Consider the following 16507-nt stretch of genomic DNA (forward strand, 5'->3'; position numbering starts at 1 on the left):
GCCCAAGAAATAGCAACAACAACAACAAAAAGACAAAAGACAAAAAAAAAAAAAAAAGAATGGGTCTTAGAGTAGAATATTGATTAGATCTGTGATACTACAATAATCACATTTAATTGAGATGTCTCACTTATAATTGTTGCAGGTATGATAATGATAACTGTGATTATGTTTAAAAGGAAAAGGCCTCTTTTTTTGAATAATTGTCAAAATAGTTATGTAATATCCAGGATTTGCTTCAAAATAATCCTGGGGTAGGGAGGAGATGGAAAGTGAGTGGCAGTGGTTAAACAAAATAATTTTGGTCCTTTGTTCATAATTGTTGAAGCTGGGCAATGGGTAGCCTCGAGTTCATAATACTATTCTCTCTGCTTTCATGTATGTTGGAAATTTTCATTTAAAAGAAATAATGAAAAAAAGGCCTAAGTCTTAACATTATTTTGTATAAAAGGTATCATGCTTATTACTAGGATAAAAAACAAAAGTGGTGGTGTTAAGATAACATAATATTCTTAACATAATCCCTGACACAGGTGCTTAATGAAGTACATAAAAAACATACATGCTTCCCTCTTTCACTTTTCTCTAACACTTACTCCGAAAATGTGCCACTGTGGATACAAAGGTACGTAATAGCCTCCGATCTCAAGGCAATCACAGCCACGAGTGCTCTAAAGGCAAAATAAGTAAAACAGTCTTGTCTTAATTACTGTTTTAGAAATATTTACAATATAGAGAAGAGGAGTTAGAACTTGAAAGGTAGTCAGAATTGCCTGGCTAATAGCTACTTAGAAGTCATCTTTTTTCTTTATAGACTTAAAAACTTGGTTATACTATTAGATGAGACACTAGTACCTTTTTTATACATGGTACTTCTATTCCATTACTGATATTCCTTAATTTTTCTCCTTTTCTAAAAAGAATTTGATGACCAGGGTGAATGGGAATGGGGTCTTCCAGGAGCTTGCATGTGGAGGACTTTACTGAGTTTCTCTGTGGGGCTGGAACCAGTCTGTTAAATTTATCACTCACTTCTACAAGTTATGCTGAACAGAGACATAGAGACACAAGTTGGATTGATCTAGAATGGGGGTTTGCAGAAGGATATGTGACACTGCTGCACCAGAAAGGGAGGTGGCCCACACTGCTAGCCGTGTAAAGAGCTTTTGGTGTGTGTGAGTCACCACAGGTTCTACAGTGTATGTACAGAAGGGAGATCGTCCTGAGGGAGTGGTGACTGAGTGAGGAGCAAACGACTGGCTCTGGCTATATATGCAGTGTTCAGGTGAAATGCTTATTTTTTTTTCAGGTCAACCAAGTTACTCATGATCAAGCAGTGGTGCTACAAAGTGCCCTTCAGAGCATTCCTAATCCATCATCTGAATGCATGCTTAGAAATGTATCAATTCGTCTTGCTCAGCAAATATCTGATGAGGTTAGTATTTAACTTAGAAAGCTCTGAAATTCTGGAAGGTGCATTTTGTTCACTTTCAGCCCTCTTTTAATGTGGAAATTAAACCCTTATCTCATTTTGGGGCTTAATTTTCCTTGGCCCACTCACTTTAATCACTGTCTCAGTCTAGGTAAATTGCCTCTAACATTTATTTTATTTAATTTTAATATTAGTATGTTTACTTTATTCACCTTTATGTACAATGAACAGCCTCCTTTTAAAGTACATAATTCAGTGAATTTTGATAAAGACATGTATGTATCAAACCTTCAGCATAGTCAAAACACAGAACATCTCCGTCACTCTTTCCTTATGCCTCTTTGCAGTCTGTTCTTTTTCTCTAGCCCTGGCCTCAGATAACCACTGATCTATTGTTACTATGTAGTAGATTTCATTTTTCGAGAATTTTATACAAATGAAAGTATATAGTGTGTGGTTTTTTTATGGCCTCTTTCACTCAGAATAATGACTTTGAGAATTATCTGTGTGGTGTGGACTATTCCTTTTTACTACTGAGTAATACCCATTATGAATATTCCATGTTGTATTTATCCATATACTTGGTGAAAGACATTTGGTGCTCACCTCAGCAGCACATATACTAAAATGGGAACAATACAGAGAAGATGAGCAAGGATGATATGCAAATTCATGAAGCATTCCATTTTTTTACTTTGCTGTGCAGTAGAAATTGAAGGAATATTGTAAATCAACTATATTTTAATTTTAAAAGTTAAATATATACTGAAAAGTAAAAAAAAAAATTAAAGACATTTGAATTGTTTCTTTTTAGCTGTAAATAAAGTTGTGAACATTCTCTGCAAATGTCTATGGGGACATGAGTTTTAGTTTCTCTTGGGTAAAAAACTAGGAGTGGAATAGTTAGATTACCTTTGTAGTCTAAAATGCATTCTTAATGCTTTTTAGTCTAAAAAGATTCTTCTGAAAGTAGTGTGGATACGGAGAGCATATTTTCTGGTGTTAAGGTTAAACAAAATAATGGAACAGAGGCAACTTGGGAACCTAAAGACAGTGGTATTGCTTCACAGCCTTTCCTATTTCCTTTATAAGGAGAAATGTTCTTGCTTTTCTAGTGATTAATACTCTATCACTATTTTAATTACTAATTATCTTGCAGGCTTCAAGATATATGCCTGATATTTGTGTAATTAGAGCTATACAAAAAATTATCTGGGCATCAGGATGTGGGGCATTACAGCTAGTATTTAGCCCAAATGAAGAAATCACTAAAATTTATGAGAAGGTAAGAATTATCATAGAAATATATTACTTTTAAATAAAGATTGTTCAGTTATGGATGAGGCTAAATTATGAATTTAGATGAGACTACAGTAAAATTTTACTTGGAAAATAACATACTTTAGAATCGTGCCATGATAAGGCTCCTTTTTCTTAATAATGATACTGTCTTTTTCTACTTCTCACTGGGATCAGATAAAATTGTTTCATACTGAATTTGCTTTCTCCCATTCTCTTTATTCTTCTCTCATCATCTTTCTGTCTTTGGTTTAGGTAACTGTCAGTTGTCAGCATGGCATTTAAGTGTTTTTGACTCTCTTAAAGCAACAACACGTATCAGCCAATTAGGTATCATTCTTGATCTTCCATTAGATTAATCAAGTTATTTACAAAAGAGAGTCTGTGTTTGGCTCTGATTTTTCTGTTCTACCTGCCCCTGATAGCCACTGCTGTGTGTTCAGAAAGGGAAATTAAGTTAAAGGTGCTTCCTGATTTGCCTTGATTTTGATATATGTTGATGTCTTATAGTACGTCTGGTATAGTGCTGGGTATTCAGTCAGCTGACGTTTGAATGCCTGTTCTTTTTCAGGAGTGTACCATACATAATTACTTGATAATTTTAGGTTAGAATTTATTAGCTCCCTACCCAAGCATATTTTAGGATGTAAAACTTTCACACTCTTCCTGAACTGTCCTCTGAGACAATTTCTTTTGAATAAAATGTCACTGCAGGTAAGCTATGTAATGGAACCAGTCAGAAGTTGGGTACTCTGACCACAGTGCCAAAATGGTTCTGGAGGAAGGAATGATTGTTGGTGCAAAAGTACACAACTCAGAAGGTTTCTAGGTGTCTGAGGGACAAAGAAGCAAGTGCTATGTTCCGTGTGCTCCTTCAGCCCTCCTTGGGGTATAGCAAAAGGATAGAATTAGACTTTATCATCTATTTATAGTCGTTTCCACACTCCTCCAAAGGGGCCTCAAGAGTTGTAGGTAAAGAGCCTGAGAACAAGTGTTTAAGTAGGTAACTTTTAAGCACTAACTTGAAGTTGTATGAGGTTTTTTGAAATGTATCTCTAGATAATTTGTCCTTGGCTATAATTTTACAGACTAATGCAGGCCATGAGCCAGACTTGGAAGATGAACAGGTTTGCTGTGAAGCATTGGAAGTGATGACGTTGTGTTTTGCCTTGATTCCAACAGCCTTAGATGCTCTTAGTAAAGAAAAGGCTTGGCAGACATTCATTATTGACTTACTATTGCACTGTCACAGCAAGTAAGTATCTTTTTTAATTGTAAGAAATGTGATCTTATTTTTGTAAGCAGAAATGATTAATTTATGTTGGCAAAATGTATCTCTGGAATCAAATATTTATTTCTCTCTATACCTCAGTGATATTTAGGAAATTTTTATTTAATTATGTTTTACCTAGACCTGAATTTGTTTGGATTTAGTCTCTACAAAATGCCACCATTAATTCTCAAAGTGAAATTTTTTCTCCAGTTCCACAATGTAGTTAAGATGTACATATTTTAGCCCATTTTAAAAATCTAGTTTATAAGATTTAGGTTAAATAGGACATTAGCTTCCTATCTTGGATACCTAGAAGCCAAGTGATTTTTTTTTTTTTCTTTTTTAATGAAATTGTTAGGTCAGTATGAAATTCACAAGGCATGATTATAGTAAACACTTTTGCATTTTACCTTGAGAATAAAGACCAACTATAAAGTTCTAGTTTTTCATTTTAAGAGCGTTTAATCAATGGCATTAATTTTGTTTTGGGCTTCTCTTTGTGCAAATCAATCATGTTTATAGAAAATGGTTTTCCATCCTCATGTCAATCTAAACTTGACCTTCATAAGGTAGTTTTTTAAATTTAAGCTCTAATTAGCATCACTGTCATGCATAATCTATTTTATATACGTTTTGTGAGAAGACACAGAAAATGTTCTTTCTTTATTCTGTCTCATACAATTCAGCAGTGACAGAAATCACTGATGAAAAGTTAAAGTCAAAATAAGCAGTTTGCTGAAATGAAACCTAGTGATAAAGCCTGCCCCCCCCCCACCCCCGTGCATATGATGTGATAGAGTAGGTTCAGCTCACTCCAGGGAATGCTATAAAGTAATGTAATAGTCTCAAGTGGGACTCTCTACTATTTTAGAAGTTCCTTGGTAATTTCCTTAAAGACATCTAATTCAGCCCATTCAGTAAGTCCTCGCCTGGGAACTTCCATATGCTGTAGGTGTGGCCCTAAAAAGCAAAAAAAGGAGTTCCCGTTGTGGCTCAGTGGTAAGGAACCCGACTAGTATCCATGAGGACCCGGGTTCAATTCCTGACCTCGCTCAGTGGGTTAAGGATCTGGCATTGCTGTGAACTGTGGTGTAGGTTGCAGACTTGGCCGGGATCCTGCGTTGCTGTGGCTGTGGTATAGGCCGGCAGCTGCAGCTCCGATTTGACCTCCATGTGCTACAGGTGTAGCCCTGAAAAGCAAAAAAAAAAAAGGAAAAAAAGAAAAGGCGGTGAGGGGGGTAGATGGAGGAGGGAAAAGAGGATTAACCATGGGTTTTGATGAAGTCATACCTGGAGGTACCAATTTCTTATTCTATGCTGAATTTTAAATCTTAAACTAAATTAGGAACTTATTTCACTTTTGGCTACTAAATATTAAGGAACTTGGTTTAATAGGTTTTCTGCCCTCTACTTTTTATGAAAATCTTCGCTGCAGCAGTTCAGAACCATTTAGCTCCTCTCCTTCCTAAAAACTTAGGCACAATGAAGTACTAACATACCATGCACAGCACTTCTTGTCATGCTTCTGTTATCTTATCTTTGACAACAAAGAGGGTCTTCTAAAGTTTTGAGTTTTAGATATATGACTTTCTTCCCTACTACTGACTCTCACCCTGCCTGCAGTTTTTAAATCATTTTATAAATACCGGGGTCCCTACTGAAGGTTCAATTATCAGCTTTTAAGAATTTGACAGCAAACCTGACCTGAACATAATTTGTTGGCATTACCTTTCTAAAATCTGAATCCTTCAACACGTCTGGCCCCAAGGATTTCAGATAAGGCATTGTAGACTTGCATACATAAGGCTACCCTTCAGTGTTTATCTTTGAATAATTAATTACTAACTAGTATAGCTATTTACTACACAGCATTTGCCAAATATATTTTCTCACTTAATTTTATAGCAACTTAGAAGTAGACTTTGCTGGTGGAGGGACTAAGACTGAAGTTAAATGACTAGGTCATACTTGCTGAGTTTGAACCTAATCTATCACACAGTTTACGGTGTATAATTAACACCCCACCAGCAGATTATGTCAGTCCCTACTATGTGCTTGGCAATGAAAGTCCAAAGTCAAATAAGTTAGTTCTTGTACTTAAGGAGCTTTGAGACAGAAGTTAACTTGTGTATTAAAAGTCCAAGTACTCTGGGGTTAAGGATCTGGTGTTGTCACTGAAGTGGTTTGGGTCATTGCTGTGGCTGTGGGTTCAATCCCTGGCCCAGGACTTCCACCTACCATGGGCGTGGCCAAATAAATAAAAAGTCCAAGTACTTTGGAAATTGGGAGAGGAATAAGCTACTTTCTACTTGGAAGGAGCAGACATGAAGGTTCTATGTGCAATGTAGCGTGGGCGCTCATGTTGATTAGGACATATATATGTGCCCCAAAATGGAAAATGGGCATTGGCAGTGGTCTCCTCCTTTCACCCTCACTGCCCAGTATACTGTTCTTACTTCCTGTACTTTTGAACTCTGCATTTTCTTCTCTGTGCTACTTCTACCCTCATCTAAGCAACCAGCACCCATTGCCTGGACAATTGCAATATCCTTCATCTTCCTACCCCTAGTGCTGTCCCACTAAGGCGTTACTCTTATCTGTTGACCACACAGAGTGATCTTTGCAAAATATGATTGTGTTGTTATCCTGCTTAAAGTCTTTCCATGTCTTCCCATCACCTATGAATTAAGTGTAAACATTTACATATGGTTTATAAGCACTTCACAATTTGGCCCTTTATTCTACTCAGTCATAAGTTTCAACTTCCATGCCACATTTTCCAGTAAGTTTTCCTTATCCCTAGACTTGGAAGGTCTCCTAGACCTCTGCTCCTATTAGAAGAGGTCTGCTTCCACATAACACTGACCTTATTTTATTGTAATCAGTCACAATTGGATTTGAATTTCCTAGCCCCCTTCAGCACCTGTTGCTTTTATACTCTGCCTATTTTACTTTTTAATGTTAACGTCGATGATCATGGAGGTATTGAATTTGTTGCTCCTGGCGTAGTGCTTTCAAGGCACCAGCTAAGTATTCTGGTAGAAGAGGAGAAAAGGATAAGGCTGTAAAGAAGATTAGTAGGAGTCAGTTTACAGGTGGCCTGTGATGCTGAGGTCCAAGTGGTGTTAGATTTTAATATTGTAGGCAGTCTCCCTGGTGAATAATTTATCAAGTACCCATATGGACCAGGCAGTATTCTAGCTACTAGGAATGTAGCAGTAAACAAAATAGACAAAACATCAGTCTTGGAGTCTGTGTACTAAAAAGGATGGGCATTGGGAAGGGAGAACAAATAGGAAGACATATAGTCTGTTATAGTAATGGATGCCTAGAGAAAAATAAAGCAGGCAGTGGAGTTCAGTTTTACATAGGATAGTCAGAGAAGGCTTCCTTCCCTAAGGTGACCTTTTAAATGAAGCTCTGAAAGAGTAAGGAAGGGAGTGATCCATGCAGATAATGGGGGAAGGGTGTTTTAAGGAGAAGGAACAACAGATGCAAATGTCTCAAGGCAGGAACATGCCTGACATGTTGCAGAACAACACAGAGACTAGTGTGGCTGGAACAGCAGGGGCGGGGAAGTTGTAGGAGGGTGAGGTCAGAGAGGCAACAAAGAAGCCTATAAGGATTTTATAGATCACTGTAAAAACATTAACTTAGTGAGATGAGAATCCACTGAAGGGTTTCCAGCGGAGGAATGATAGCTCCGAATTAACATTTTTAAGTTTATTCTGATTGCTTTGTTGAGAGTATAGAGTGGTAGGGAAAGCACTTAGACAATTTCATTAATCCAAATAAAAGATAGGAGTGAGTGTCTGGAAGTACGGTATGGCAATAGGAAATGTGGTGAGAAATGATCAGATTTTGAGTATGTTGTAAAAATACAGGCAACAGGTTTTGTCGATTGATAAGTGCTTACTTTTAATGGAGACAGACCACAGTCTTGTAAGCACAATTTATGCATCTGGTAACTGGTTCTTAGCAACTGTTATATGCCAGTCATCATTCTTCATTCTGGAGGCACAGTATATAGTCAACTAAATAGATGTCTTTGCCCTCTTGGAGTATTTATTCTTGTGAGATCTGTATAGATTTTTTTTTTTAAATCCATGATATTCAGGTAGAATTCCCAGTACTGGAACTAGAGGCAAGTTTTTCCCATGGGTAATCATAGAGTATTGTATAATATGTTGTATCTCAATCTTCAGGGCATGTTAGAATCCCCTGAAGGATTTATTAAAATATAGGTTGCTGGGCCCCAGTGTCATTATTTCTGGTCTAGCAGGTCTGGGATGAGACCTGAGAAATTGCATTTTTAACAAGTTCCCAGATGCTGCTAATGCTCTTGACATGTTTTGGGAACCACTAATATAAGGGACATCTGCAGCAACATCCTTACTGTGTAATTGCAACCGAATTTCTACAGTTTTTTCCAGATCACAGTTGAATAAAAAAAAAAATTTCTGTAGAATGCCCAAAAGATGCACAAGGCTCACCATACAGCTCTTGTATCTAGAGGAACACTTCCAGCCTATTACAAGAAGAGTATTAGAAGATGCCCCTTGAACTCTTGAGTGACAATTTGAAGTTTTAGTTCTTGACACACAGCCTAAGTTCATCTTTTATAGGTTGCTTAAAGGGGTGTTATATATCCTTACATTTTTAATTTACCTACCCCAACACACACACACCCCCATCCCATGAGACAGTGTTGGAATCTTTTTTTTTTTTTCTTCAGGAAGATAATATGTTAAATGTGAAACAATTTTTTATTTCAGAACTGTTCGCCAGGTGGCACAGGAGCAGTTCTTTTTAATGTGTACCAGATGTTGCATGGGACACAGGCCTCTACTTTTCTTCATTACTCTGCTCTTCACCGTTTTGGGGGTGAGACATTTTTTAATATGCTTATCAATGTGAATCATTCTTTAAACAAGAAACATTCAAGAATTTGTGGTTTTAGCCTGTATTAAAGGTAGAGTAGTCTGTACTTAATAAATAAATAAAACATTAGCACTTTCTCATACTGTCTTAGTCATCTACTCTAGTTAACTCTGGGTTTTTAAAAAGTGGCTTCTGAGCATGGACATATAAATTCGTATTATCCTACTTTATTGTTTCAGAGCACAGCCAGAGAGAGAGCTAAACATTCAGGCGACTACTTTACCCTCTTAAGGCACCTTCTTAATTATGCTTACAATAGTAATATTAATATACCCAACGCTGAAGTTCTTCTCAATAATGAAATTGATTGGCTTAAAAGAATTAGGGTAAGTTGCATTTAGTACTGTTTATTATATTAATAAATAGTGTTTTTATTAATAGTTTATAGTTTCGAGCATTTTGGTTAAATGAAAAACAACAAAAAGTAATCAAAAGGACCAAAGAGTATATACTCTGCTGGTGGATATTACTAACTCATGATTCATAGAATGAATGCATAAGTAGTTTTGTCACATGCTTTGTTTTACTTAAGATTTTGAATATTGAGATTTCAATGGTAGTCTAGTGGTTAGGACTTTGTGCTTTCACTGCTGCGGCCCAGGTTCAATCCCTGGTCTGAGAACTGAGATCCCACAGCAAGGCACTGCATGCAGTGGCCGGGGAGGAGGAAAGAGACTTGCGATACTGATTTTCAGATTCTTTTTAGAATCTTGGACCTTTTTTGTAAATTTTCATCTTCTAAAAAGTATTCTTGAATTGTTTTCATCAAAAAATGATTCTGAGGAGTTCCCATTGTGGGGCAGTGGGTTGATGATTCAGCTTGTCTCTGTGGTGTTGCCAGTTCAATCCCCAGCTCAGCACAGTGGGTTAAGGATTTGTCTGGCATTGCTGCAGCTGTGGCAAAGGTCACAAGTGCAGCTTGAACTCCATCCAACTTCCATATTCTGTGGGTGCGGCCAAAATGGGGGTGGGGGTGTTGTGAGTCTGATAGGCTTAGCGCTTAATTTAACTCTTGATCTTCAATCTTAATACTTTTTATTTGGTATTGTTTCTGAAGAGATTTGTTGGTTTTGGCCTTCAGATTAGCATTATTTTTTCCTACTAGTTTGTAAAGCTTCTACAAAGTTCCGAAGCGAAAAACTTGCTTGTAATGGAAAGGTTTGAAGGCATTGCCTCTGTTCAGCTCTGTCCTGTTCTGTCTTCTCCCTCCCTCTCTACTGCCTTTTTCATAAGTTAAGCATTTGTTATTTTTGGTTTGACAGGATGATGTTAAAAGAACAGGTGAAACAGGTGTTGAAGAAACCATCTTGGAAGGCCACCTTGGGGTAACAAAAGAGTTACTGGCCTTTCAAACCCCTGAGAAAAAGTATCATATTGGTTGTGAAAAAGGTGGTGCTAATCTCATTAAGGTAAGTTCTGTGATCTTGGTCCTTAACTAGATATCATAACCTTCTGAATTAGCAAATCTGATTAATTTATACTATCATATCTTTGGTGTATTATCTTGCCCGTTTCTCTTTTCTACTTTTAAAGAGTCTTTATAGAGTTTACAGTAATTTTTAAAATAGTTTCTAAATTTTGTGCATAATAAAATTTCAGCACTTTGTATTTTATAAATAAGCGCTTATTTTTCTATTTAGAAAATATGAACTTTTCACTTCATCAGACTATTTAAAATGAAACAAATTAATTATGTAAGACTGGACATACTGAGTTTCTTCACATACAAAGAAAAATATTCTAGGACACTTTATTTTTATTTAAAATGAGTTTGGGTGATTTGTGTGATTAAAAGAAAATTTTAAATGTGCTACAGTCAGCTCAATCTTGACTTATTTTTAACCTGAGAAATTGAGTTTGTTTGTTAATTGTAGTAAGTAGTGTTTTGAAGTGGGATTTTTTTTTTTTTTTAATTAGAAAATCCAAGTAAATTTTCTGAAATGCAGTGAGATCCTGAATTCTGGCAAGTAGTTAACATTTCCATCCAAGAGACATTTATTTATTTCTTTAAAAGAAAAATATTTGTATACACACACGCATAAACATATATATAACTTTACATATATTTTATATATAAATTTATGTGTGTCTTTGCTAATATGTAATCCTTTTTTCAACTTTGTAGGAATTAATTGATGATTTCATCTTCCCTGCATCCAATGTTTACCTACAGTATATGAGAAATGGAGAACTGCCAGCTGAACAGGCTATTCCAGTCTGTGGTTCACCATCTACCATTAATGCAGGCTTTGAGTTACTTGTAGCATTAGCTGTTGGCTGTGTGAGGAACCTCAAACAGATAGTAGATTCTTTGACTGAAATGTATTACATTGGCACAGCAATAACTAGTAAGTATTTTAAATACAAAGATCTGATGATAAATAATTCTCTAACATGTTGAAATTCTGTCTTCCTGGAAGTTCCCGTTGCGGCTCAGCAGTAACGAGCCCGACTTTATCCGTGAAGATGCATGTTCGATCTCTGGCCTTGCTCAGTGGGTGAAGGATCCAGCTATTGCCATGAGTTGTGGTGTAGGTTGCAGATGCAGTTCAGATCCCGCATCGATGTGGCTTTGGTGTAGGCCAGCAGCTGTAGCTCCAATTCACCCCCTTGCCAGGGAACTTACATATGCAGAACCTGCAGCCCTAAAAAGCAAAAGAAAAAAAAAATTATCTTTTCCTGTTTTCCTATCAGCAACCAGTTTAACATTTAAGCCATTATAAACAGTGAGTCTTAATGTAAAAATATTTTCAAATGTTTGTTAAATGTCTTCCTATAAGTAGTGTGGGTATTTAGGAACAAAATAAATTTCATTTCAATCATATCTGGACTATAACACAAACTCCAGGATAATAAATAGTAAAAATAAATTCCAGTGTTAAAACCCAAATTACATGCATTGGAAAACCTTTCAGGCTCTCACTTAGAAGCTCTTTAATGTTATTTTTATATGAGTTCTAATAAAGATTAGAATATGAGAAGCTAACATTTGCCCTCAATTAAATGCCCACATGAAGCCCGTAAAATAGACTGTAGTCTCCTGATCTTACTGATACAGAACTGAAGCTCAAAAGGGATGACGACAATATAAAATGACCGAGCAGTAGAAATAAGAAAGCAAACACAATGGAGGCTGTCTGGTTTTAGGAAAAAAAGTTAATCTACAAAGCCTAACTATAATTGATTATAGTAAATCTTTAAGAACATGTCAAATTACCTTTTGAAATGTTATATTTCAGAGTATAAGGGTGTTTTGATGACATTTTAGGAGATTCTGATTAAATACTTAAAAGATTAGACAGTTATTCTACCAAATCCGTATATAGTAGGGTAGGGTTTTAGGGGTTTTATTTGTTTTTTACTTTTTTTTTTACTTTTCTAAAAAAATCCACACTTTTATTTACTTAGTTTTCAATAAGTTTAAAGGAGTTCCATGTGCTGCAAGTGCAGCCATTAAAAAAAAAAAAAGAAAAAAGTGCCTCCACACAGATTCTATGTCCAGCATTCTTAGCAGGAAGGTTGTTTTGGAGTTTGGCAGGAACCAAGCCACTGTTTCTGTGAGCACAAGTTAGCTTTCCCCGGGTTCTTCTGGTTTTGTTCAGTTTGCAACTAGGAGTCACTGTTCTTTGCTTTGTACACATGAACACATCTCTTGCCCAAATAGAATTCCTTTTCATCTTGAGCATAAACACCTTCTGTTTTAAGAAGAGGAGGTGTATGTTCCCTCTGGTTTGGGAGGACCTCACTTAAAGCCAGCAAAAATACAGCCTTGGACCACAGCCTTCAAGACATTTTTGCTGTTTTAGAAGTCCTGCTCCCAGCACGCCTCCACAGGCTCCAAGATGGCAGAAAGAGCCACTTGTCTTTAAGGAGTACATTTGTGTGGTAAAAATTTCAAGTACCAAAGAAGGATATATTCTAAAAAATACGTTTCTTACCCACTCCAGCCCCCTGATCTGCTTTGGTAGCTATTACCATTATCTTCATGTCTGTCCTCTCAGCATCTCTGTGTATGCAAAATCCACATACAAAATCCTTTTTTGTTTAGTTGTGTAAGCACAGTTTGACATGTAGTATATATGGTGTTCTTCACTTTGTTTTCCCCTTAACATAGCTATATTTGTTTCAACACATATTTATCCAAATACATTTATTAGCTATATGCCTTTCAATTCAGTATGCTACAATTTATTTAACTGGTCTTAATGATATTTACATTGTTCCCAGATTTATACTAGGTAGAGGGAGATGTGCAGTGATTATAAGTCTCACAGAACTCAAATCCATTGTCTTGTTTGCTCCTCAAAATGACATTTGTGATTATAGGCAAAGCAAGTGTTACTAGATACTACATTTATTAGGAAGGAAACAGAGGCTTACCTGAACATGAAAGAGCTGGTAAACATCAGAGCCTAGATGTGAACCCAAGTGATATCTTAGGATTATTTAAAACGGAGTAAGCTATAATATGTTGATGTATCTATGTAACAGTTCATGTCAGAATGAGTTTGGAGGCACTTTTTTTTTTTTTTTTAATGGCTGCACTTGCAGCACATGGAACTCCTTGTATGTTTTTTAAAGTGCCTTCAGGAGTTCTGATGTGGCACAGTGGGCTAAATGATCTTGCCTTGCCACAGCCGTGGCATACGTTGCAGCTGTGGCTCAGATTCAATCCCTGGCCTGGGAACTTCCATGTGCCATGGGTGTGGCCATTTAAAAAAGAAAAAGTTAAAAAGCTCATAACTAAAACCATAATGAAGTTAAAAGTAAAGTTAACATATAGAAATTAACATTGTATCATCTTAAGAGACTATTTCCCAGATAGCCATAGAAGCAACATTAGATAAAATATGGGTTCATGGATGGTGGGGTAAGAATCTATATAGTGGTATGTGTTGCCATATATTGTAGGTTTGTTGAGGGTAAAATGCATATTTGGAACACGGTTTTGGGTAGCTATAGGGGTTGTGGAATTGTAGGTCATGTTAATTTATCAGCATATTAGAACCTAAAGTCAACAAAATGGTTGTATTCATGCAATAAGAATCTTTTATCTTCTTTCAGCTTGTGAAGCACTTACTGAGTGGGAATATCTGCCACCTGTTGGACCCCGCCCACCAAAAGGATTTGTAGGGCTGAAAAATGCTGGTGCTACTTGTTATATGAATTCTGTGATTCAGCAACTCTACATGATTCCATCCATAAGGAATGGTATTCTTGCAATTGAAGGCACAGGTAGTGATGTAGATGATGATATGTCTGGGGATGAGAAGCAGGACAATGAGGTAAATTTTATTTAGCTTTCTTGTTTTCTGTGCTTGAAGTTCTGATACCAGATACTGTTGTTCTCTTAGAAAGTGTTAGACTTTGACTGAACCTGTTGACTTATATTTGAAAATAAAGCTAGACTCTCCCAGTGTAGACTGCTCCCTCAACAGGGTGCTCACTATCTACTGGATTCTCAATGACAGTTAGTTTTTATGTAGTTTATATGTTTTAAATCAACAGTTAATGTACTCATTTTTAGGAGGGGAGGAGGAGTGTTTGTTTTCTCATTCACTCTCTTCAGTCACCAAACTATTTGCTCTGTGATAGTTTATCACTTACAGGAAGGGATTCTGAAACACTTGCCCCAACTCTTCCCCAGGTCTACTAAACTGTGTCCTTTGGGGATTGGGGTCTGAGCATTTTTACTTTTTTTTAAAAAAGGTGATATTTACACGCATACCTGGTTCTTTAACCAGGTATGAGTGAAAATTGGAGTTCTGTAGTCCATCACATCAATGCATTGTTGAGTTAAGCACAGTAGACATAGCTGATTGTACCAGCAGATAAAATATGACACTGTTCAAATAAGGTGTCTCACCTCTACTGTCATGGTACTCTGCTCTGCTGTTTGCATCTCACTGCACTGTGGGGTATGTTTAGTTTGGTTTTTTGCCTACGTGCTTTTTTCCTTTCCAAAACTAAGTTACTTGTGCACAAAGGCTAGACATTGTCTGTTTCTGTATCAGAGGTCTCACACTTCTGTAACCACCATTCTCTTTCCATCTCTATGAATTTAACTATTCTAGGTGCCTCATATAAGTGGATTCATACTGTATTTGTGTCTTTGTAACTGGTTGGTTTGACTTCATAATGTCCATTTCATAGCATGTGTCAGAATTTCCTTCCTTTTAAAGGCTGAATAAATAGTTCCTTGAATGTCTGTACTGCATTTGGTTTATCCATTTATTCATATATAGACATTTGGATTGCTTCCACCTTTTGGCTATTGTGAGTAATACTGCTGTGAACATGCATATATAAATAATCTCTTTAAGACCTTTCTTTCAGTCCTTTTAGGTGTTAATGCCCAGAAGTAAGAATTGCTAATCATTTGAGAGTTCCTGTTGTGGCGCAGTGGAAATGAATCCGACTAAGAACCATGAGGTTGCGGGTTCGATCCCTGGCCTTGCTCAGTGGGTTAAGGATCTGGTGTTGCCGTGAGCTGTAGTGTAGGTTGCAGACATGGCTCAGATCTGGTGTTGCTGTGGCTGTGGTGTAGGCTGGCGGCTACAGCTCCAATTAGACCCCTAGCCTGGGAACCTCCATATGCCACTGGTGCGGCCATAGAAAAGACAAAAAAAAAAAAAAAAAAAAGAATTGCTAATCATTTGGTAGTTCCATTAATTCTTTTTTAATTTTTATTTTATGTTGGAGTATAGTTGATTTACAGTGTTTGTGCTAATTTCAGGTGTACAGCATAATAATTCCATTATACATACATCCATTCTTTTTAGATTCTTTTCCTTTGTAGGTTATTACAGAATATTGAGAAGAGGTCACTGTGCTATACTGTAGATCCTTGTTGATTATCTACTTTATATGTAGTAGTGTGTAAATGTTAATTTCAAACTCCTAATTTATCGTCCCCCCCCTTTCCCTTTTGGTAACCCTAAGTTTGTTTTCTAAGTCTGTGGTTCTGTTTGTGTTTGGGAAATAAGTTCCTTTATATATAATTTTTGTTAGATTCCACATATAAGAGATATCATATGATATTTGTCTTTGACTTCATTCAGTATGATTAACAAATCCGACTAGGAACCATGAGGTTGTAGGTTTGAACCCTGGCCCCGCTCAATGGGTTAAGGATCTGGTGTTGCTATGGCTGTGGTGTAGGCTGGCAGCTGCAGCTCCGATTTGACCCCTAGCCTGGGAACCTCCATTTGCTGTGGGTGCGACCCTAGAAAAGACAAAAAGACTAAACAAATAAATAAATAAATATAAATTCCCACCAATAATGTGCAAGGATTCCATTTTCTTTACACAAAAGTCTTTCATTTTCATATCTCTGTTCTTTTGTTGCCTGTGCATTTGGTGTCACATCCAATAAATCATTGTCAAATCCAGTGTCGTGAAACTTCTGCTTTGTTTTAGAAGTTTCATAGTTTTAGCTCTTATATTCAAATCTTTGATCTGTATCAAGTAAATTTGTGTGTATAGTGTTAGGGAAAATTCCAACCTCATTCCTTTGCATATGGATATCTAGTAGTTTTAGTTTAATCAGTATTTTTAAAAAT

General features: G+C 36.6%; 1 protein-coding gene and 2 pseudogenes across 15 annotated transcripts in view; 2 read left to right on the forward strand and 1 right to left on the reverse strand.

Moving 5' to 3' along the window:
• The window catches only part of USP9X (ubiquitin specific peptidase 9 X-linked), a 149106-nt gene that overhangs the window by 109104 nt on the left and 23495 nt on the right, over positions 1-16507 (forward strand). For all 15 annotated transcript variants that reach the window (XM_021080148.2, XM_085007689.1, XM_085007695.1 and 12 more), the window contains 8 exons: positions 1310-1435; positions 2592-2717; positions 3820-3986; positions 8780-8888; positions 9125-9271; positions 10208-10354; positions 11071-11293; positions 14010-14230. In XM_021080148.2, the coding sequence (XP_020935807.1) occupies positions 1310-1435; positions 2592-2717; positions 3820-3986; positions 8780-8888; positions 9125-9271; positions 10208-10354; positions 11071-11293; positions 14010-14230 (1266 nt within the window). The remainder of the gene's footprint in view (positions 1-1309; positions 1436-2591; positions 2718-3819; positions 3987-8779; positions 8889-9124; positions 9272-10207; positions 10355-11070; positions 11294-14009; positions 14231-16507) is intronic.
• On the forward strand, positions 2031-2124 carry LOC146394557 (U6 spliceosomal RNA; annotated as a pseudogene).
• On the reverse strand, positions 11928-12737 carry LOC102160179 (large ribosomal subunit protein eL33 pseudogene; annotated as a pseudogene).

This window comes from Sus scrofa, chromosome X (assembly GCF_054392235.1).
Source record: "Sus scrofa isolate SSC_HxYL_T2T_F1_AM1 chromosome X, Sscrofa_HxYL_maternal_Yorkshire_Landrace_v2.0, whole genome shotgun sequence".
Taxonomy (NCBI): Eukaryota; Metazoa; Chordata; class Mammalia; order Artiodactyla; family Suidae; genus Sus; species Sus scrofa.